Source organism: Lissotriton helveticus, chromosome 11 (assembly GCF_964261635.1).
Source record: "Lissotriton helveticus chromosome 11, aLisHel1.1, whole genome shotgun sequence".
Taxonomy (NCBI): Eukaryota; Metazoa; Chordata; class Amphibia; order Caudata; family Salamandridae; genus Lissotriton; species Lissotriton helveticus.
Genome location: NC_136072.1, coordinates 1,084,941,596 through 1,084,965,701, shown reverse-complemented (window position 1 = coordinate 1,084,965,701; position 24,106 = coordinate 1,084,941,596). Strand labels below are relative to the sequence as shown.

Genomic DNA, 24,106 nt, shown 5'->3' with positions numbered 1-24,106 from the left:
AAAGTTCTATCTGGACAGGTCCAAGCCTGTTAGACATTCTAATCAATTATTTATTAACTACGGATCGATCAGAACTGGTCATGCAGCATCGAAACGTTCCATCTCCAGGTGGATCGTTCCGTGTATTAAACTTGCTTACCAATTGGCGCAGAAACCTCTGGGGTTTACCCCTAAAGCGCATTCCACTAGAGGTAGAGCTGCCACGGCAGCTTACCTGCATAATGTGCCAATGTCTGAGATTTGTAAAGCGGCGACCTGGAGGTCTGTCCATACATTTACCAGACATTACTGTCTAGATTCGGGCACGAGAGCAGATACCCAGGTGGGCCAGGCCTCCCTGAGGAATCTGTTTAACAGCTGAGTTATTGGCTGTTATGGCTTGGTTGGGTCATTTACTTCTCATTTACCTGCAGGGGGTTGATGGGCTTGCTATTCTATTCAGTGCTTATGACTATTGATGAGGATCCCCTGGAAGAGAAGGATAAGTTACTTACCTGTAATCCTAGTTCTCTTCCAGGGGTATCCTCATCAAAGTCATAAGCAACCCACCCTCCTCCCCAGGTAAATGAGATTTGGTACTATTACGATCTTGTGGTTGAGCCCTGTCTTCAGGGTTATGCAAAGAACTGACCTAACTGTCACCCCTGAGGCATGATGTGAAGCCTGGGGTCATGGCTGCCTTAAAGGCACGGTGCCAGTTTTTTGTTGAAAATGGTTTCATGTTCTATGCTATTGTTTTGCAATGCAGCTTGAGGGCTAACAATGTCTATTTATGAGCAATTTTCAGGATTTATGAGTGGTTTTACTCATTAAAACACAAAGTTCAAGGGTTATTTGACCTAATGTGTTTTTTTTTCTTTCCTTACTAATTGCAGTGCATGTATATGTGTTTACATTGTTTTAGCCTCAGTTGTGGAGCTGCATTGGTGTGGGAAAAATGATATATGTACATACATATATGTGGAGCGAGATATGTGTTTTTACATATATATTTTTATATTGTTTCCGGGGTCCCGCACATGGGCGGGAATATTCAGTGCTTATGACTTTGATGAGGATACCCCTGGAAGAGAACTAGGATTACAGGTAAGTAACTTATCCTTATTTTCAGCTTAGTACCATTTAGTTTGACTGCCTGGATGCCCTTATTCTGCAAAATATGTCATATGGCTCTATGTAGAGGGCGCATAACAGCGGGTAAGAGGGGACAGCCCAGACAAGTAACTGTGTATTGATACTAGAGGAGAAGAATTACCTCCCACTAAGACCTTTGCCACAGGTTTCTTATATAGCGCCTGAACCATTGCTATAACAAGACTTCCAAGCTCAAATGCTTCCATAGTGAGCCTAAGAGAATCCCAGGTAACCCGGTCAAAGGCTTTCTCGGCATCCAACATTATCATACCAATCCAATCTTTAGTTTTCCCTGCTACATCAAACGCTGCTATTGCAGTGTTAATGTGAGCCATAGTATGTATCCTGACCAGGGACAAATCCATGTTGTTGACACCAGATTGTGCAAGAAGGGAGCTAGGCTTGGCATGTCAATGATATGGGGTGATATGAACCCCTTTCCTAAGGTGCTTTATCCTTTTTAAGGAAACTCTACAACATTAGTGTCCTCCCCCCCAACAGTGACTGCCGAAGCATTCAACATTAGTATCACACTGGCAGAAGCGAGCATTCTTATAGCCAGCGGAGTGTTTCTTCTATCTGATGTGGTGCCGATATACTAGGATACACTGCAACCATCTCTTGTAGATCAGGGCGGCGAGGTGCCAGACTGGTCCTTGCTGCTTTATCTTCAGCTGGCTGGGGATAGCTCCTGCAATGGCTCCTCTATGATCATTCACTCAGCGCAGAGGAAGAGGTGGTTGTTTGGCAGTCGTTACAGCTGGAGCCAAGGCTACGAACGATAATGCATTGGCAGCTGCAGTAGCTTGTGAGGAACGTCTGCATGCTGCAAAGAGGATTCCCGGGTCAGAAGACTGATTCTGTTATCAAAGGTAAGTAACTTGTTCTTTTAGTTTAACTCTACCCTCTTTCCCCCATCCAGGGAACTGACTAGTAAAAAAGCTCCAAGTCTCAAGTATTAAACAATATTTGTATTTTAAACCTACAGTAATGGTAAAAAATAACACTAATTGGAAAATCGCAAATCATGTTTTACAACACTATGTAACAAGTGACAGTGCAGGGATGTGGAATTCCTAAAGCACGACGCCCAAGACATGGTTTGGGGACAAGGGCAACAAGCTTTCATGTGTATTTTGTCCTTGGGACAAGTAGGCCCAACCCCCTGCAGCACAAACCCCTTGGCTGCCAGTTTGCAGTACCACATTATGGATCATGGAAGGGCACTGTCTGCAGTCAAGGTAATATTTTTGTCCCTATGTTAAGGCTGTTCAAATTTGTATTTATATTTTATTAATTGAAATTGAAAGCCTTTATTATTAGGGTGAGCATCTTAGTAAATGTTGTAAGCTCTGACTGAACTATTGACAGTGTGGTTCCAAGTTTCAAAGTTTAGTAATATGAGGCTATGTATAATGTTCCCAGAATGCTCTCTGATTTGATGCAAATAAGTGCAGAAGCGTGAAAGCAAGATAGAGGATTCTTTGCTTTCAAAATAAAATGTTCATAAAAAACTGAAAGCAGGGGGAAAAAAATTCTCGCTAAATTACTATAAAATGTCAGGTACCATTTCTTTAAGCTTCATTTAGTAACTTATTGATGCATGCTAGTATTTCGCAAAAATATTCATAATGGAAAATCAGTGTAACCAATTTCAATAAGATTAGAAAGAAAAATAAACAAGCATCAGCAAAGCCAGTAGGTCTGAAATTGGTGATCAACTTTTTAATTTTGTCAATGTGTGAATTGTTTTGGCATGGTTTTTGTAAAACCTTATTGGTGTGCGAGAGGTCAGGCCCTCACCATTATGACAAACATTTGCAAAAGCAAAAAATGTTTTGGTCTCAAAAAGCACCCACTGCAACAGTAGTTACTGGCACTGGTCAAAACTACTTTGTGTGCAGATATGCTCCTTGTGAAGAAGCAGAATGCGGTCACTCACAGTGAAGCCAGTAGATACAGGGAGAGACAGAATGGTAATAGGTCATGGTCAACCCCAGACCAAATTAGGGGCCCAATTATTAAAGAAAGTCTCAAAAGTGCACTCATAGTATATGTCCTTACATTAAGTGCAGCTATAAAGCTTTCGTGAATTCACAGATTTAGTACAGGAAATCGTACGCCTAGAAAATATTTGCGAACTGCATTTTAGCATGAGCAAATAAATAAGCATGTGTAAATTTTCTCGTGCAAAAATCTGAGTGTTTACATGTTCACTTTCCCTCCGACCACTTTCTCCCCAACTCTGGAAGAAGGTTTACGTCTGCCATTGTCAGGAGTAAATTTCCAACATTTCTCAGTATGGGTGAAGAGTTGTAGAAAACACTTAAAACGTGCAAGTTAGTAGGTTTGCACTGACTCAAAAGGGCATTTTAACCCTGGAACTATTGCTTACCACTACCTTCAGCCCCAGTAAGTAGATCTGCAGAAACGTGGCAACCCAAGGGGATTGCAAACACTACTATGGTATGAGCCCTGGCATAATCAGAGGCTATAGCAGAGCTCTGATCTAACGAGATTGCTGCCATAATTTGTCTCCGCACTACGTGGCAAAGGGACAAGTGGATTTTGTTACAGGACAAGTAGATTTATAAAACAACTTGGCGCATGGACAAGTAGATATTTTATTCAATTCCACAACCCTGCGGGTCCTGACCGCAGATATTACAAATAAAAAATTAAGTTACTATTGCTCCAGACAGCGATTGTACCACAAAAATAAATACAAATAGAAGTCCAAATGTGCACAATACCCTGTAGGAAAGCTGTATACAAATCTGCAGCGTATTTGATATGCAACCTTTAATTCTGGACTGGGCACGTTTTACAAAAGTAGACTGATTGCAGCTGCAACATAACCAGTGGCCTTACCTTTGATCTAATGCGGAGGTGACTGTAGGGGACAAATTCTGGTCTCTCGTGTGAGTGATGCTGCATCTTTAAGTAGACATTCAGCATACAGACAGCAACACCAGGGAGAGCAACAACAAAGGTTAGGATCTTCCAGGTTCGTGCTGGGGAGAAAAAACAAAGATACACAACTGAGTAACAAAGTGATGTTACTAATCTTGTACAAAGTAACTTTCTTTAGTGAAATCCACACTAAATCACATATCTTAGTGCACATTTAAGGGGCTCAGCTGAGTTTATGGCTAGGATTACAGGGAGGACTCTTCTGCAGTAAAATTTCCTCAGTGATTGCTTATTTTCTTCTATTTTTAGGTCGAGCCTAGAGCAGCGCATTCGCTGCTTGCTCGACTTATAGTAAGGGGGTTTTCTGAGTACTGCCACAGGCTTTTGGTGGCCTAGCGCTTGCTTTCAAGCGAGCGTGCACGCGTGCAGCCGCCATGTGGGTTTCTGTGCGTGCCTCAATGAGCTTTCACTTTCGTGCTTGTTTATTTTTGCCCGCGCGCGCACACACGCACACACACAACTCCCGGTCGCGCGTTTCCTTTCGGCCAATGCTTGTTTAATTGGGGTTGGCTGTATTCTCTAGCTAATGTGGTGTTCTCTGACAGGAGAGGGTGCGGTGAGAACATCCTCCAGTCAATGCAGGTTTTTAAGAGAGACTTATAGTAAGGGGGTTTTCTAAGTGCTGCCACAGGCTTTTGGTGGCCTACCGCTTGCGTCACGCGCGCAGCCGCCATGTGGGTTTCTGTGCGTGCCTCAATGAGCTTTCACTTTCGTGCTGGTTTATTTTTACGTGTGCACACACAACTCATGGTCGCGGCCACACGTTTCCTTTCGGCCAATGCTTGTTTAACTGGGGGTGGCTGTATTCTCTAGCTAATGTGGTGTTCTCTGACAGGAGAGGGTGCGGTGAGAACATCCTCCAGTCAATGCAGGTTTTTAAGAGACCAGGGCACTAGGTGTTGTTGTCTCTTCCAGTGAATGTCTTACCGTTTGTTAGAAAGTGGCTGCATTGATTGTCTCCTCCAATGTGTGTATGCTCCAGTCAATGCAGTGTTTTATTTTAAAAGTGGGCTCAATGGCATCTCTTCCTGTGACCGTTTTGCCTTTTCACAGAAAATGGCTACAGTGATCGTCTCCTCCTATGTGTGGATGCTCCAGTCAAGGGAGTGTTATTTTTCAATGGGACTCGTCTCTTCCAGTTACTGTTTTGCCTTTTGATAGAAAGTGGCTGCAGTGATTGGCTCCTCCAATGTGTGTATGCTCCAGTCAATGCAGTGTTTTATTTTTCAAGGGGGCTCGGGGTCGTCTCTTCCAGTGACGGTTTTAGCTTTTGACAGAAAGGAGCTGCAGTAATTGTCTGGAAGCAAAGGTGTATTTTATTTACCCCCTTCCATGCTCCAGTCGGCCGTCGCGAACACTACCTGGCTGGTGTTGCCAACGGCCGACGCGGCCCCGCCCACTCCTTAAAACACCAGCACTGCGCCGAAATAACGGCCGCGGTAAACGGGTTTAAAACAGAAATGTTATCAATAACGTTAGAATGTTGCACTGAAATTTTGAGAGGTAAATGTAAGCTTTTTAGCTTTTTACTTTATTCTGAGCTCTTTGCCATTGAAAATCAAGGATGAAGAGTTTATGAAATATTAAATCTATTTTAAGCATTAGACAAGCAACACTGTTCAGAAAGTTGATGTATCTGTGTTAATTTGATGCCAGTTCAGAAATGTGATGTGCACGTCTTTTTTTTTTTTCTTAGCGTGCTTTGAGGACATTCACTCTTGAAATTGATGAAAATCAAACCTCTCGAATTCATTAGGACGGGTGTGTGTAGAAAATAAAATATTAATTTGACCCTATACTTTCATGGACTACCATGAGGGAAGCATGCCGCATTGTTTTCTTACTGCTTCTACTGGCCCAGTTTGAAGCTAGAAAAGGTCTCCTAAATGTAGAGAATGTGATTTCCCGTAAAGAATTCAATTTCATATTGTTTTGAAGTGTGCATTTGCCTAAGTGTTCCTAGTAACCTTGTCTTTTATTGGTCACATAGCTGTGAAACAATTTGGTAAATGTAGTACGATTGGACTTAGGTTTGATCGAAGTTTTTATCTACTGAGTGGTCTTCTTGCCACAACTGTTCAAATATATAAATAGCAAAACAGTCCAGTGAATATCCAACTTCAGATAAATGGCATAAATGAATGTAATCCAGTTCTGAAGATGTTCGTATTTGACATTATACATCCTGCATTTTGCTTTTTTACAGGATAACATTTTTTACCATTATATTTTCATTTTACATTAGAATAAAAGTGCTAGCATGTGTTTGGTTATTACTGAAGTAAATACACAGCATACGTAGATCTATTACTTTTGTGCTTCTTAGTAGAATTAGTCTGAAAAAGTGAATGTCTACAACAAGCATTGGCATAGCCAATAGGTCTCGCTTTTGGGACCTTGTAAGTATTTAGTTATACAGCACAATATCCTTGGTGCAACAAAAACTGTTGCATGGATAAGCACTTATAACGTCCCAAAGGCGAGACCTATTGGCTATGCCAATGCTTGTTAGATAAGCTCTGGCTTTAAAAAAAAAAAAAAATCTTTCATTTTATACTTCATGGTACTCAGGTGGTAATACGGTTTAGGGTTAGATACCATTTTAGAACAGAATAAGTGTTGGGCCCATTTTTCACTTAACCACCGACTGGTGTCCAGTTTTACATTGCCCTGCACCTGGTTAATGTGTGCACTTGAGGGAAAGGTAGTCGGATTTATTTCAGAGAAACTCATAGCAAACTCTTCACTGGAAAGTGAACGTGATACATTTACACCTCCCGAAAATAAAACCACCAAAATTAGGATTAAGGGTCATGGTTAAGATAAAGATTGGATGAGCTTTAGAGTCACGTGTAGTGTAAAGGAAAATATGAAAAGCAGATTAAAATAGATTTTAAATCAATGGCAGTGTCAATTTTGTTGCAAAGGAGAGGGTGACTGGCTTCAATTATACATATGCCTTGAGGTTGCGCAGCATCGCAGAATTTTAATAGCTACTTATTAGGTTGAGCCTAGACTTGCGCGGTCTGGAAGATCTGTTGTATGTACTTTGTATAGGCTTTGGGGCATTGCCCCAGGACTGGTCTGCTTCCGCTTAGGAACTATTTTTTTCTAGCAACTGCCTCTATTTAACTGTCTTGATAGAATAAGACTAGCAGGGGGTCAGTAAAATACCAGAATCGCTTTACCCAGGATAATGTGATTTATAGCTAAAAATGTATAGGGCCCAAAGGCAAGACCTATTGTATTTCAAATGCTTGTTTTTAAATTCCGATTTGCAATGGATTGGTTGAGCCAACTTTAGGTACAGCATTAGGTGCAAATATAAATATTTAATTGCAGAGCATTTTATTGTAACAGTGTGGAACTATAGTCAAACTTTGATGAAATAACGTTCTTTAGATACACTAAAGAGAAGATAAAATTGTTTCCCATTATCAATCAATTCCTTTATAAACAAGGACTTCCACAGAGGTTCTGCACATTGCAATACACAGGCAATGGCAAAGCAAATAGGTCTGTCAATGGCTGTGGATTTACTGGCTTTGTTTATGCTTTTTACTATGTAAATATTTTTATGAAACTTTATTACATACATTTTCATACGACCAACCCCTTGAGAAGCAGCATGTGCATGCCCATTTATTTTTACGAGTATTTCTGTAATAAAATCTTACAACATAATTCAAAAGATTGCAGTCACATGCATCCATGCAAGAATATGGACGGACCTCTTTGAAAATCCAATTCCAAAGATGTGCATTGGTTAATCGCCATTCCCAGCTGTACTGACCAATAAACATCACATTTTTTACTTTAGTCAATTCAAGGGAGAGGAGTTTTCGCAATTAGACATTCTAAACCATAGCAGAATAGGAATAGAATTTTCACAGAGCACAACTTCAGTGCTACTACTTTCTACCTAGTCCACAAAGCTAAAATTGCTAGCAGATTGTTATTTTACTGGCCATGGTCGTCTTTTTAGGTCTTGTGCCTAGCGTTGCACTGCGCAGCAGTACTCGCGCAGCACAAGACATTTTGTACGTGAAAAACGGGGTATTTGAGCGGACCTAGGAATCGCACACGCTTGTGCGTTTCCTTTTCAGCTACCCCATTGGCCCTAGCGTGCGTCTTTTAATGAAAGACTGCACGCTATTGGCCAAAGGCGGGCGCATTGCTCCTCCCACGGCCTATTAGTGTCTATTACGCGCACCAATCGCGTAATAGACACCAATAGGCCGTGGGAGGAGCAATTATCGTGCCCAGCTACAGGCGTGATGATAGAAATCACATGCTTTGCTATGGTGCGTGCACCACTTGCAGGCTTGTTTGTAGTGCGAAGAGGAGTCCAATGTGAGGGTGCGTTTTGTCATTCATTCGCAGCACGCAAGGACTCACGTTTGGCCCGCACATTATGGCCCTCACTCGCCCAGCAAGCGGGGTAAGGGGGTTCAGCTGTTTAATATCGTATATAAAGGGGGTAACCCATATGTACTACCTGACCTGGGTCAATAAGTACAGTATCAAACAGTGTGTTCACGGCAGTAAACAAATCTTTTGTGATAAAGTAGCAAAGAACACAACACAAATTCAGTGTGGCATATGTCCACTCCAATAGTTTTCTAATGATAGAGATTATCTGATGAGATTGTAATCAAAGCATTTACAGATAGGAGCAATGGAATTACTCGTCAAGACAAATGTGCAATATCTTACAGTGCTCCAGGTGTGGTAGGGAAGAGAGGATGGGTTTAGAGTGTTCACGTGTGGGTAGGGGACAAGGAAAGGTAATTGTGACATATCTACACCAACATGGTTTGTTGTATAAGTTTCCGTGAATGATCAAATGTTCCCAGTGTTGTACATAACTCAGACGGACCCGAAGTTAATTTTATACAGTGTCGCAAGAGTTTGCGTTCCAATGTTGTCGACCCCTCGGGTCAGGACAGGTTGTAGTCCTCCATGATTAAGCTACGGCTGGTATAAGGCCACACGGGATTGTCCCCCTCATTTGCAAGCAGACCCAGCTGCAGATTAGACATTCTCTGTCCAACTATGATACGGGGAAACGCTTGACTGTTCCCCACCGGTTACAAGCTGGAATAGCTGTAGTCGCTAACAGGAGAGCTTACACAAGCCCATCGTTCGCAATGAACACAGCGGATCTCTTCCCCCGTCTTTACTACAAGTGCTTCCCCAGTCCTGATGAAGACCCTACCCCAAGGACTACTACAACCTGCCCTGACAATGTATATATGTCACAATTACCTTTCCTTGTCCCCTACCCACACTTGAACACTCTACCCCCATCCTCTCTTCCCTACCACACCTAGAGCACTGTAAGGTATTGCACATTTGTCTGAACGAGTAATTCCATTGCTCCCATCTGTAAATGCTCTGATTACAATCACAACAGATAACCTCTATCATTATAAAACTATTGGAGTGGACACATGCCACACTGAATTTGTTGTGTTCTTTGCTACTTTAATTTAACACAAAAGATTTGTTTACTGCCGTGACCACACTGTTTGATACGGTTTAATATCAGGCAGGTGTTCGTGCGTGAAGGCTTCTGGAAATGGTGCCTGCTTGTTGGGTGGGTTAGACCTCCTAGGTGAACATAATGTGCGGCCCAGATGCAGGGGGTGCATAGTTCTGCATCGCTGCCTCTCGCACCCCGTTACGGAAGAGTTTAAAGTGCTGTACACAAATGTCATCCCTGCGTACTGCGCTCCCCTGCTCGGCCGCATTCTTGGAGTCCTCAGTCAGCCCCTCGCTTCCAGCCTCGGACACAAGCATTTTAATTAATTCCAGAGTATGCACGTGAGGCATCGGGCCTGGATGCTGCCCGAGTCCTGAACAACCAACCAGGCGGGTTCCAGATTTACAGTGACGAAGCTCTGCCTCCTACTCTCTGCTCCTCGTCTCTTAGCGCTCTGAATGTTTCTTTCTCCCCTCTATATATTTTCTTCTTGTCCTCCTTTCTCTTTGTCATCTTGTCTTCTGTCACTTCTGCGTCCATTTTTCTTGTTCATCTGTTCTTTTTTCTGTCACCCTTCCTTCTCTTTGTGTGTTTCCTCTCACTCTCGTTTTCGGTCCTCTTGACTGTCTTTCTCTCCATGTCTGTCTTTTCTCCTCTCGTGCTCCTTTCCCGAACTGTCTCCGATGTGGAGACGGGGCTCCCGCTGCCAAAGTACGTAAAAAATGCAGCTGCTCTCCTGAGACTAGGGGGGCATTACCTGGCATGTAGTCACATCACACGGCTGAAGTAGTGTTTCATCCCCCTGCTCTTGCAGGGTTGGCCGAACGCCATTCCTACAGGACAGAATAATGGTGCACCAGGGAGACAGATGCACCACCAGGAAGAGGGGTCTGACATTACCGAGTCCGTGCTCTATGCAGAGATCTTAATTGTTGGAACAGGAGCCCGAGACCTCTGGTCCCGAATTAATGGTTCTTACAGCGGCACAGGGAAAAGCCTGGGCTCTTAAAAAGATGTTTTGTCGCTGGGGTGCCTCACAAGCTCGCCCTGAAGTAAGAGCACCCTTGGCCCTAAGAATATTACCACTGTGAACCTTTCGCCATAAGAATATTATTAAATTGAACTTCCTTTTTCATAAGAGGCCATTTTTAAGACAAGAATAATAGTGTATGTGATTTGCATGTCATTTTGACCTGCCTAATCTATATAAAGTGATTTATATTTTTATAAATAACTGGTGTAGTGTCCATTTTGTGGAGTTGCACTATATTACTGTGAGCGTTGGTAGAAATACTACATTTTCAAAGCTAGGAGCGTAATATCGTTCCTTGAGCCTGCGCTCAGCATTTTTCGCTTGACACTTTCCAAATTCAACCAAATTGATCCACGTACTCCAGAAAATTGAAATTACTTTGTTTATTTGCGTTGGTAAATCACACGTAAGATGCAATATGTTCAACCGCTTCTCATGCCTCATGTTCATCCAAGCCTTTTTTTGATCACGCCAGAACACATAAAACATCCTCCGAAGTGAATCATGTTATACCCAATGCATTTCGAACTCTGATAAGTTCTTCTTGACGGGTTTCACTACAAATTAAACAAGCATTTGTAATGCAATAGGTCTTGCATTATTAAAGTTTGATCTATTGGCATTGCTAATAATAATGCAACACCAATAGCTCAAACATTCACGAATGTGAGACTTATTGCATTGAAAATGCTTGCTCTGCATGTGGTTGGTCCAAGTCAGTAGAAGAAAAAAAAGTCACCCTGATAACTATGCAGGGCAACTACTTCTAAAGTTTGTTCATCAAGAGACCTCCTGGCTGTGGTGATTATGCATGCTCTCTATAGAAAACACTGTTTTTGGAAATATCGATTTTCAACATAATCTTCTCATCTACTTATATGGACTGCTTTAACCACACTGAAAGCTTCCCAAAATGTAGCATATTAACAATTACCATCAACGGGATACCATTTTTGGAAGGGGAAAAATTATTCTTTATACCGCACACAAGAGTTAGGAAAAACAAACAACAAACAGCAGATAAAATATCTTAAAGAAAATATACTGTGATAAAACAAAACAGGCAGACAATTTTGGCTTCGCCAATGCATGTTACATGTTTTATTATTACTTTATATGTTGGATTCATGAATAGGTGTGCTGCCTATCTAATATTAAGATCCACCTTCACCTGTTGCTGTATCAGTCACATTTGGCTAAAAGCAAAAATATGTTTGCTACTGAAAAGCACACATTGCCACAGTAGTATGGGGCAATGAAGGTACTACTTTGTGTGTGGATGTGTTCCTTGTGAATGAGTGGAATGGTATCACTCACTGAATTTAAGTAATGGCTGAAGTGGGCTGACCCACTGCCCCATACTGTTGAAGGCAAATGAAAAATGTGAGTGACTGACCAATGAATGAAGTATAAAGGTAATTCCTTTAAGTAAAATCAAAAGATCTTGGCTAACACCAGACCTAAAACAAGCATTGGCAATGCCAACAGGTCTGGCTTTAAAGGACTGTTGTATGGTAAGGTGAAGCATTACCAGTATAATAGCCTGGTAATGAATTTGTGTGGAAGCAAAGAAGTGTAGAATAATATTGGTGTAGGTTAAAAGGTCGGGCGACAGGCACACGGGTAAACTAGACCCAAACAACCATGCAGGTTAATGACTCTCCTCCTCCATCTGTGCTGCTGCTAGATTGAAACATAAATTATCTAGTTTTCCACGACACTTTAATAGCATTACATTATCAGGTATGTGCCCCTGAAAGTTCAAACTCAGGCAGTTGGATCAATACAATTATCATTTCTGTGTGGAGGGCAAATACTTTTATTGGGGAGCACACAACTTCTGCCCAGTAACTATTCCTGGCTCCCAACATGTGGGCGGAGCCAAAGCCCCTCTCAAATGATGCTCCCATAATTATCTGGTGACCGCTATCCTGTCAAGCCATACCATAAAGACTGCTTGTATTTGACTTTTTGCCTTCTGATAAGGATCATGCTTGATACAGCATGTCTGAGTTGGTTCTCGTGACAAGTCAGTGACCAAGGCTGATCTGTTTTATGAATTGTTATGATAAAGGCAATGAGCCCAGCTTATTTACTTTAAAAAGCATATGCTAAATACTATACAACTTATGGGACTGCTTGTTTTTACGCAGTGCTTGCCTGTAGTTAGGTATTTCATTACATGAAATCTCACGGATTACCATATTGGACAAGTGGTGTTAATACTCCGATAAACCCTTGCAGCACTGAGAGAATCATTCTAGGCAACATCATGAAGGGTGGCAACATTTGATTTGTCAAATGTCATTTTAAACGTATTCATAACTACATGACTGAGTGCCTGCCTTGTGGGGAAATCTTATGCTCAATGTAGACTTGTGTATGGGACAATCCGACAATAAAGGGTATAGTCCTGTCGGTTCATTAGGAACATTTAGGTCATGTGCCAAAAGTCTGATCTGTTTAGAATGAAAAGTTATGACAACGCCAGCAGGCATAAGGTATTTAACTTGAAAAGCATAAGTTAAAGAAAATGGTTCTTTACAGGTGGATTATGGCACTGTGTAAAAAGCCTGTAAAAGATTATATGGAAGCTCACAGAATGCTATAATATTCAAGGATTTGGACATTGGTTGCCCCCTGACAAAAGTGGTACAAGATGTGCATTGGGAGAATCCTTCTTAGGCTGTCCTAGTTGGGGGTTCAATATTGTTTTGCCAACTTTACAAACCAGTACAAAGCCCTGGGGAAAGTTATAACACTTACACCACAGCTCGGGATATTGAACATATGGGAGGCTACTGACCTAACAGAAGTCGAGAGGCAGTTTGCAACGATGGGATACACACTGGTTAAGAGATGTGGCATGGGGCTAGGGGGACAGGCGCTCACCTCGTGTCACTCTGAGGGCCAAAGAAATGGATAGATGTATACTGGCGGAGACCGAGGTCTATAAAGGCTTGAGGAAGCCCCAAGAAATGGGATAGGAAGTGGTCTCTGTGGAATGCATACAGGGGAGATTTGTGTGAGTCGCCCACAACTGAAATGGAAATGCGAAGGCAGGAGAGACTGCTAGGAGATATGTAATAAACACTTCTTGCGTAATGCTTTAATCGTAATATCTTGTCGATAATATGAAATGTGTTGTCCAATCATGTGAGACTGATAGGAGATATGTAATGAACACTTCTTGCGTAATGCTTTAATCGTAATATCTTGTCGATAATATGAAATGTGTTGTCCAATCATGTGAGACTGATAGGAGATATGTAATGAACACTTCTTGCGTAATGCTTTAATCGTAATATCTTGTCGATAATATGCAATGTGTTGTCCAATCATGTAATGTACTATTGTGATTTTAATCAATAAACAAAGTTTAAAAAAAAAACAAAAAAACTGTTCATCTGCCAAGAAAAGCAACCTCAGCTTTCCAAGGAATGACTAAAAGGGGCTTGGTTCTCTTCAGTCTCCAACTGTTCCTTTTCTGTCTCATAGTGCTCCACCCATTCACCAACTAATTCCCTTCAGTTGTTGTTCCAAGACTCATCTCTTCTCTCAGTACAAAACCATTGTCAGTGAAATTACCTCCTCACCTGGTCTCTCTTATTTGTAAGCAGACTACACAGAAACAAGCTCTTCCGCTCTTTCAATCAAGTCCACTATCTAGAATCTCTCAAACATTAGATTGTCTACCTTTAGAACCCTGATTAATATTCTCTTGTCAGGGTGACAGAGGATCTCCGTGTAATGAGTTTCTCATGGCAATGGCCAAGGTGGGATAGTGGTGTTGTACAGGTGAAAAACTGTACACAGGATCTGTTTATTTAAATGGAATTTAAGTGCTTCTTTCTTTATTTTTAATAACAAAGTGAATTAAAATACCACAAAGAGAATAGACTACACAACAAATCTAAATAAATTCCAATCTAGTTAACTATATATGTATGGGTCTTTTTTGTTAAAAGGGGGGAAAGAGTAGAGCAAGACCAAATAAAACTACAATTACGTAGATTAACAGTACTTGGTCATAACAGCTAATGAATGCAGTCCAGATACACTCAAACGTGTACAGTGTCCCTTACACTGGTACAAATAAATGTGCCCATTAACCATTTTTTAAAGTTGGGCAGCCAAGTTTCCACTTGTGGCATGTGCCTTGCATCTGGTACCGTAATTTTTCTTTTTAGGCAATGACCATTGCAAGAAAAACAAGTTTATGTTCATACAAATATAGTGAAGTGAGAAAAGCATCCCAGTGTAACAAAGTCACGTGAAGGGGTGCTTTAATATCCTTACCAGGCAGACAGGTCAAACAAATCCCTACACCCAGAAGTTTGAGACTATCACAATACTGCATCAAATGACAAAGAAAGCTTTTCCAAGAACGCACTTGTGAAGCAGGCATCTGCTTGAAGAAGAGAGGATTCCCTCCTTCCCCCAGAGTTGAAACCCACACCACTGACAGCATGAAACCAGGAGGACACATCACAAACCAGATCCCCATGTTTTCTTTCGTTTGGCCTTCATGACTGCCTGTGCTTTGTTGGATTGGGGTTACATATTTAATGAGTAAAGTAGTTACATCTAGTTACAGCTACTACAGCCAGCCACAGACCGTTGAAAGCAATATAGTACACGCTCGCTATTGACGTTGCAAATGTGCATGGATGTAACATTTACTTGCGAGACAGAGTTACCAGCGTATGTAGAGTTATTGATAACAAAATAAATAAAGAACTACAATGCAACAAAAAAACGTGTTTTCCTGAAACTGCTCTTTAATTAACGTTCTAGGTGTTGTAAAGATGGTAAATGTGCCATTTTGGACACTCTTAGTTGCACACCAAAGAGTAGAGCCAGTTTCATAGGAGATTCCTGTAATTTATCGTTATGTTTGCATGCCTGGAAATACAGTGATTTGCAAATCAAGGTATTGTACTGCCTAAGTGCATTTGCACACCAGCAGAATTTATTGGCAACCAACGTTTCAACTTATTATTGTTCGACCTATTGACAATGGGGGCAAGTCAATTGAAGTGCTAGGAGAATTTGATGCCACATTGAACTTCAGTGAGAATAGCACATCTTATGTGGGAAAGGATGGATTGTGTATTTTGGGATAGTCAAAACAAAGGAACTTAGGTATAGTCTTAGATACTAACCGTCCTGATTAGGTTATGCTGAGAAAAGACTGTATGCCATCATTGGCCATTGAGGAGTGTTATAGGTTCAAGGCTATTCCACATGTTTTTAGTGAAATCACAGGTATCACCTATCAAGTTGATTTTGATGAGGGACAAAGGGGGTGGGTGGAAGAACTCCAGGATATGAGAGATCAATTGATAATTGAGCCAACAAAGAGTTCAGAATGGTAATCTCCAGTGGTTTTGGCATAAGAAGGTAAATGGATCATTAAGGATGTGTACTGATTGGCGAGAGTTAAACGATAGAATGTGGGGCGACACTCATCCCTTATAAAACATTACAGAAATATTGGCATTCCTTGAAGGAGCTAAGATTCTTTCTACTTCATATAGGACATCGGGGTATCAGATTGTATTGCATCATGACTAGAGACTTAATTTTGTTGGTCACTTATGGGGAGCTTATATGGTTAAACGCATGTCATCTGGGTTGGCTTTAGCTTCTTCAGTTTTTCAAGGTTCAAGAACCTTCAGATTGGTAGATGTTTTCAAGATCCCATAATCAAGTGTTGAGAGAAGGGAGTCACTTTGAAATCTACTAAAAGTAAGGTTGCAGTAGATTGTGTGAAAGCAAAAAAATTAGTTTCCAGTACCACAGAAAAAGACCAACTGCACTCCTTTTTTGGCATGCTGGAGTTATATGCTGAATTTATTCCCAAATATACAGAAGAGAATTTAGAGATTCGTCGGAAGAAAAAAATAATTTTGTTTGTAAGAGACGTTGAAACGGAATACAAATTTCTCAAATATGAAGTGGCCAATGCCAGTCAAACCATTTCACACATGTGCTCAGCGTGTGGTCTCTGATGCCAGTCAGTATGGTTTGCGAGCTGTGTTACCACAGGTGTGTGGAAGGAAGGACGAATATGTGACTTTCGCGCATTTGCTCTTTGTGGATCTCAAAGTACATATTCAGTTATTGAACATGAGGCACTACCTTGTTGGTGTATGGATTATTTTAGAAAGTATTTGTGGGGTACAGAGTTCACCATTCCAATGGACCATAAACCTTTGGTTAACTTACACTACGGGTACCAGCAAACCCATGCCTAGGATTGCCAAGTGATTTTCTAGATTACTAGAATGTCAGTTGGAGTACAAACTACGAGCGAAAAACATGTGACGATTGTCATGATTTCTCCTTAATGAAGAGGATGTAGACAAGGGCATGAAGGACGAAGATTTTTGTACGATTGTTTTTACATCTGCTACTGGGGAAAAGTGCATCTCTGAAATGAAATGAAGACAGCTATGTTAAGTGATGAAGCGTTGAAGGTAGAACGCTTTGTTAACAGGGGGTGGCCTAAGTGTGGTGCAAGTGAATACCTCAAGCGGTTCAACCACATGTTTCCAGATTTAAGTGTTTGTGATGGTATACTTTAGGCACTCAGACTTACTGGTTGTTCCGAATGAAATGCAAGGTAAGATTCTCAAGTTAGGTCATGAAGGGCCATGTGGGTATGAGACTCCTGAAAAGGAGAATCGGAGATCTGGTGGCCAGGTGTAGGTAAGTGATTTCGAGGCTTGTCTCATTAGTGGTTTAGTCCTTATGAAGCTATCCCTATTCCAGACAAACCCCGATTCAAACTAGGTATGGATGTCATTGGTCCAATGAATGTACTCAAGGAGAGTTGTAGGTATAGTATTGTGCTGGTTGATTACTTCTTTGTTGGGCAGAAGTAGAATCGGACTAGTCTGCTAATTCTGGCGAAATTATTAATTTCTTGCAACCACGGTTTTATGGGAAAGTGCCCTGTGCGATTTGGTAACAGATAATGGGGTACAATTTACTTTAAAAAGTGAATTTGAGAAATTTTGAACCACTGGGGCATTAAGCATCTGACCACATCTTAATATCACCCCAGGAGCAATGGTTTAGTGGAAAGATGTAATCGGGTGATTAGGGATAATGTGCAGTTTTAGGTGGCTTTTGGTTTGGACTGGTATAAAGAACGTACGGATTTAGTACGGGCAATTAACACTACGTTCAATACTGTTGAAGGACTATTTATAAAAGGTCAAGAGGCTGCCACCAAAGTGGTTCGTCCTTGATATGCCACTTGAGTGCATCAGAAGAGATACTTGCCCAATAGTAAACAGGAGTGTGCTCAATATGTATGGATCTACTAATGGTGACAACGGAGGCGTTGTGTTTTGGCTAATGAAGGTTATTAGGTCGGGGTTAGATTACCTGGTATCATTGCTAAGAGCCATTTAGTGTTCTGGTGCCTAGAAGGTTGTACAAGTCAAAAAATATGGTGGCTTAGCAAGAGGAGGGAAATGGTGGAGATGGTCTTTGCAGAGACAGGGACCTGATCTTGCATCTGGTGGGAATAAGTCTGGTAGGGGTCTGCATTCCACTTCAAATGACAGTGTTGAGAACACCTATGGAGAGGAAACCCTCAAGGAGACACTGACTATATTCCATTTAAGCATTATTACTCATGAGTTCAGTTAATTTGTTCAGTTGTCGTGTATGAAGGGAAAGGCACTAGATCTTAAGAGATGGACCGTAGCATGTTAAGGAATTGCAGTAGGTGTCGTAGTGTTAAGTGAGGGGTTTTGAACTGAATCGGCAGCTGCGCGTCTCTTCCCTGCGGCTCGCATGTTTTAATTTGCGTTAAACTTTTGTGATTTGTCCCCGCTATTCAGTCTTTGCTGGATTCATCCTAGAGACCTCTTCAATTAGGTACTTCCAAGAGGCCATGGAACATGGTGATGGTACCTCACAAATGCTTTGTAGAACTGTATACGTACTTTTTTTTTTAGTTGTTTTATCCAATGGTTATATATTTGAGCAATTTATCAATGACTTCCGACAAAATTGTTTGGCTTAATTTTTTCCAGTATTGACTGCAGGTGTAAAGGAGATATCGTCTTCCAGGCTGAAAGATAGAAAACGGAGGACGACACTATTCTACCTAGAAACGGAACCTGACATTTTGTTCTAATAACACAGAAGAAAACCGGAATGAGGGATGGGTGGAACTACAAACTAGCACCTAATACTTGCAAAGCGTGGATTTGGACAGACAACACGTCTATTTTCCTATTTAAATGACACCTTATACTTGAAGTCGATAGAGCGCGTGTGTTGCCCTTACAGCTGATAGGTGAAAATCCGCATAGCTCAGCTAACGCGTTAGAAAGTAAGCGTACGCGACTAAAGTTGGTCGATTTCTTGTAAAACGTAGCATTCGGTATGTTTTTATGAAACTGTGCCGGGTTTACAAAAGTAGTGAACGCGAATCAATGAAAAAAAACAATAAGTTAGATTATGACGAACCTAGGGTAACCTCCTGCACAACCCAGGGGATGTCAATAACAACCCCGAGACTCCCGACAAAACCTGTTTTTCGGACACTGCCTCTAATCACACTACCTCGGGATAAAGGGGTGTCAGACAACAACAACCCGTGTTTCTTTATATCAGACCCCTTTGCTGACTACACCTCAACCACTGGTCCCAAGGTCATCCCCGGGAACAGCGCCCACCACTTGCCAGAGAGCTCCTCACGCCCCCCGCTGCCCTGCATGGATTCCCCGTAGTACCTGCATTCGAGTCCCCGTGAGCAGCTGCAGCAGACAGAAGCCGGCCGCGTGGAGCGAGGGCCCGGCTCAGCACACCAGAGAGCCTTCCGAATGCCGCCATGGTCAACGCGTCAATGAAGGAGCCTGGCGTTTGCACCGAGAAGAAGTTCCGGTATGAAAGGGGCGACTTTCACCCCTGGCGGAAATACAGCCCGTTCACCACACAAGGACAAACTACGAATTATTGTCGGCCATCTTGGAATGGCATCGGCATCCCTTACATACCACCCCTCAAAACAGTGGCGGCCATCTCGGAACAGGTCACTTCACGTTTTCTAAAAGCGGTGGCCGACCTACTTGCAGAAGTTTCATTTCATTTTACCACTTTACTCCCACTGACGACCATCTTCGAATGGGATCTCTTGAAAAAAAAGAAGTACGAATAAATGTAAAACGAGTTGAAAATGCGTGTATTAAGACAAACACATTAAATAAACGTACATGTAAGATTTCTTAGAGTGAAAAAGCTCAATGGCCACTATCAGTTTAGTATTTCATAGTTTTAGAGTTTTGTCTATAAATCTTCATTGTCCGCATGTCAAAAACAAAAGGAGAGGAGTTATATATATCTGCTCTTTGTATTCCCAGTTTCCGCTCTCGAACCATAAAAGCGACGATCCTGTTTCTTTGGAGCATCCGGAGCTGCCGACTTTGAAGGGGAGAGGATGTAGCCTTACGGCTACAGCTGCCCATCTCGGAGCAGGATAACAAGGTTCTTACATCGGCGTTGCCTTAACATACTGTGATTCATTCTGGGCAAGTCACTTCATCTCCCCGAACCGACCAAAAATGAATATGTAACGTAACTGGTCCTCATTCAAAGCGTTACTATACCTTCGGGTCGAGTTAGCGCTATATAAATCTGCAAAATAAAACTGGTACTCGTGTAAAGCGCACCAATAACTTTGGTCGAAATCCTGCTTCAATATGGCCCCCAATGTCATCTTTTTTTTTAGGTCTGGCTTTACAGTGCAACGCGCATTATCTTTTTTGTTCAACATACCTTATGTGAACAACAGAAAAACACAAACGTTTATTCTTGCATAGTTATTTAAAACCATAGCATTACATTTTCATTAAACATGAAAAAACGTTCTTATCATACAAATATTAACTCTTGAACAGTAAAAAAAATATATCTCCATCTAAGTCTTCTGGTCTTACTATACACAAGTTAAACAAGCATTTGCAATGCAATAGGTCTCGCATTAATTACGTTTGAGCTATTGGCATTGCTAAATATTGCAAAACCAACTGCAACAAGTCTATAAATTGTAGGCCAAAAAAAGTGTATTTATTTTTGTAGCAATGGTGGCATGCTGCGCTTTAGATGAATATGTTTAAAAGTAAAGTGCGCCATACTACGATTGCTACAATAGTTAGTTGTGGATGCCTTAACAATTGATGTGTGCACTGATGGCTGGTGGTGTGTGTGCCTGTAGAAGTTGTGCACTAATGGCTGGTGGTGTGTGTGTGCCTGGTGGAAGTGTGCACTGCCGGCTGGTGGTGTGTGTGCCTGGTGGAAGCGTGCACTGACGGCTGGTGGTGTGTGCCTGGTGAAAGCGTGCACTGACGGCTGGTGGTGTGTGTGTGCCTGGGTAAAGCGTGCACTTACGGCTGGTGGTGTGTGTGCCTGGTGAAAGCGCGCACTGATGGCTGGTGGTGTGTGTGTTCCTGGTGAAAGCGTGCACGGACGTCTGGTGGTGTGTGCCTGGTGAAAGCGTGCACTGACGGCTGGTGGTGTGTGTGTGCCTGGGTAAAGCGTGCACTTACGGCTGGTGGTGTGTGTGCCTGGTGAAAGCGCGCACTGATGGCTGGTGGTGTGTGTGTTCCTGGTGAAAGCGTGCACGGACGTCTGGTGGTGTGTGCCTGGTGGAAGCGTGCACTGACGGCTGGTGGTGGTTGTGCCCGGTGAAAGCGTGCACTGACGGCTGGTGGTGTTTGTGCCTGGTGAAAGCATGCACTGACGACTGATGGTGTCTGTGCCTGGTGAAAGTGTGCACTGACAGTGTGTGTGTGTGGTTGTATGTGTGGTTGTGTGTGTGGTTGTGTTTGCGTGTGTGGTTGTGGCTGTGTGTGTGTGTTTGTGTGTGTTTGGTTGTGTGTGTGTGTGGTTGTCTGTGTGTGGTTGTGTGTGTGTGGTTGTGTTTGTGGTTGTGTGTATGGTTGTGGTTGTGTGTGGTTGTGTTTGCGTGTGTGGTTGTGGCTGTGTGTGTGGTTGTGTGTGTGTGGTTGTTTGTGTGTGTGTATTTGTGTGTGTGCTTGTGTGTGTGGTTGTGAGTGTGTGTGGTTGTGTATGGTTGTGGTAGTTTGTGCTTGTGTGTGTGCTTGCGGTTGTGTGTGTGGTTGTGTGTGTGGTTGTGTGTGTGTGCTTGTGGTTGTGTGTGTGTGGTTGGTTGTGATTGTGTGTGTGTCTGGTTGTGTGTGGTTATGTGTGTGTGTGGTTGTGCGTGTGGTTATGTGTGTGGTTGTGTGTGTGGTTGTGTGTGTGTGGTTGTGTGTGTGTGGTTGTGGGTGTTTATGTGTGTGTGTGTGTGGTTGTGTGTATTTGTGGGTGTGGTTGTGTGTGTGGTTGGATGGTTGGGATGGTTGTGTGTGGGTGGTTGTGGTTGTGTGTGTGTGGTTGTGGTTGTGTGTGTGGTAGTGGTTGTGTGTGTGACAGTAATACTGAAAGCATCTCAAAATAAAGGAACACAAACATCGAGTTTGTGGAAAGAGAAAGCACGTTGTAAGTCAAAAGGGCAGCAGCAAAGCATTAACACAACATGTTCTTTGATGTTTGATGTTCTTTGAACGAGAACATCAAAGGGGCGCCGTGAAAGTGATTGCGGGCGAAAGTGAAATTGATCGCGGGCGCTTAATGAGCATGACGAGGTTTACCATATGGCGCCTCTGCTCCTAAGCGCGCGCGCGCGCACATGCACTGTAGCTCAAGGCTGGCCATGGTAGCATTTTTTGAGCCCTCACTAAAAGTCTCGCCAGACCAGCGCATGCTCTCGGTCAGGCAAGACCTAAAAAGAGCACTAAATGTGAATAAAATAGGTGCGTAGCTTGGAGCGCCAAGATGGCGGTCACACTCTAAGAGTGCTCCGGACCCCTCCATCATCTGCTCCGAGATCCATAGCCATCGGCAGCCTAATGCTTGCCCGAAAGACGGCTGCTCCTTCCCTGATGCAGCGCCATCACCCTGAGGCGACTGTAGCATCCGCGGTACATGCTTGGGGCCACTTCTGTGGTGACAGCGCCGTACAGTGAAGACACGGTACAACGGATGCGTGTAACTTTATTTATTTATTTATATATTGCAAGAGCGCCGGGGACACCTCTGCGCACTCAGCCCTCGGTGCGGAACTCGCTGTGCCCTCGCTCCCGGCATGCCTTGGTGCATGACGTAGTACAGTGTACTAGAGCGCTACACAACATATGTCCCCCTTTTTGTCCCAACATAACAATTGAACTGTAACAAACAATGGGGTACCCAGTGGAAACTCCCGGGTACTGCGTATAACAGTTTTGGTGCTGCTGATCTGGGGGTAGAAGAACATAACAAGGAGGGAAGACAGGAGGCGAATCAAACACACTTAACAAAGAGATTTACATATCATATTCTCTGTATCTTTTTGGTAACACTACTACTCTGCCCGTGCAGGTACGTGTAGTGAGTGTTTGTGTCATGTGTGCCTCCCTCGTGTTTACTCTGATTTCCCTTGTACGCCCCTGCTGGTCACTATTGGGAGCTGTGGAGGTTTGTGGTATGGTATCTGATTCACTGTTACTATGGTCCTCTGGTATGATGTCACTTTCCACTTCATTGTATCTTGTAGTGTCATTTCTCTGTGTGTCGGTCACAGGGCCATACTCCGCACTATCCGAGTGCCAGCTGGTATTCCTGGTGCTTGATGCGGCATCAGCTTTATCCCATCCGATCACTTTATTGCAATTGGCCATTCTGCTGTGGGACAACACTTTGCCGTCACTTAATAAGGCAGAACGCAAATAGGTTGCTTTTACTTGAAGAGGTTGATTGAACTTGCTGTTGCTTTTTCTCCGTAATTGTGCCAGCTTCACTCGGACCCACTCCCCTTTTTCCATGCGACGTCTCGCACCCTGTGCTTTTTGTTGTAGTGTTCCGTGTACATTTTCTTGGCCGTCTCCAAGTTGCTTCAGACCACAGCAGGGGACCACTTACTTTGGAGGGTCAGGTTTATCCACACTGCGTTGTCTTCAGGCCACTTGGAATATCGGTCTATCAAAACGATGGCATACTTGGGCACTTCCCATGAATCGAGGATGGGACCCAGAATGTCGACCGACAATTCTTCCCATGGACTGGTGGGGTTGGTAAACTTCCCCAGGGGGGGTCGTAGCAAGGTTTGTGCCTTGTCCGCGTTGCTGCACTTTTAACAGGCCCTCACGTGCCTCTCTACCTGGCTGTCAAGGGCGGGCCACCAATATGACTGTTTGACTCGACTTTTTGTCTTTACGATTCCTAAATGGCCTTTGTGTAGGATGGTTAGGAGGCGTTCCACCAATTGTTGAGGAGGGATCACTTTGTCTCCTCTTAAGAGGAATATGGCATTCTCACTAATGGAGAGTTCCTCCTGCACTTACCAGAATTTCCGGAGGTCGGCGTCCAGGTGCTTCTTCTCTGGCCACCCTGTTAAAATCTGGATTGTGGCGTAA

General features: G+C 42.8%; 1 protein-coding gene across 1 annotated transcript in view; it reads right to left on the bottom strand.

Annotated features, from left to right (window-relative positions):
* COX6A1 (cytochrome c oxidase subunit 6A1) overlaps positions 1-19,568 on the bottom strand; it is a 28,634-nt gene extending 9,066 nt beyond the window's left edge. The window contains exons 1-2 of the mRNA XM_078667687.1: positions 19,385-19,568; positions 4,006-4,148 (exon numbers count right to left, since the gene is read on the bottom strand). Coding sequence (XP_078523813.1) covers positions 4,006-4,148; positions 19,385-19,484 — 243 coding nt within the window. The 5' untranslated portion in view covers positions 19,485-19,568. The remainder of the gene's footprint in view (positions 1-4,005; positions 4,149-19,384) is intronic.
* Between the last annotated feature and the right edge of the window lie 4,538 nt (positions 19,569-24,106).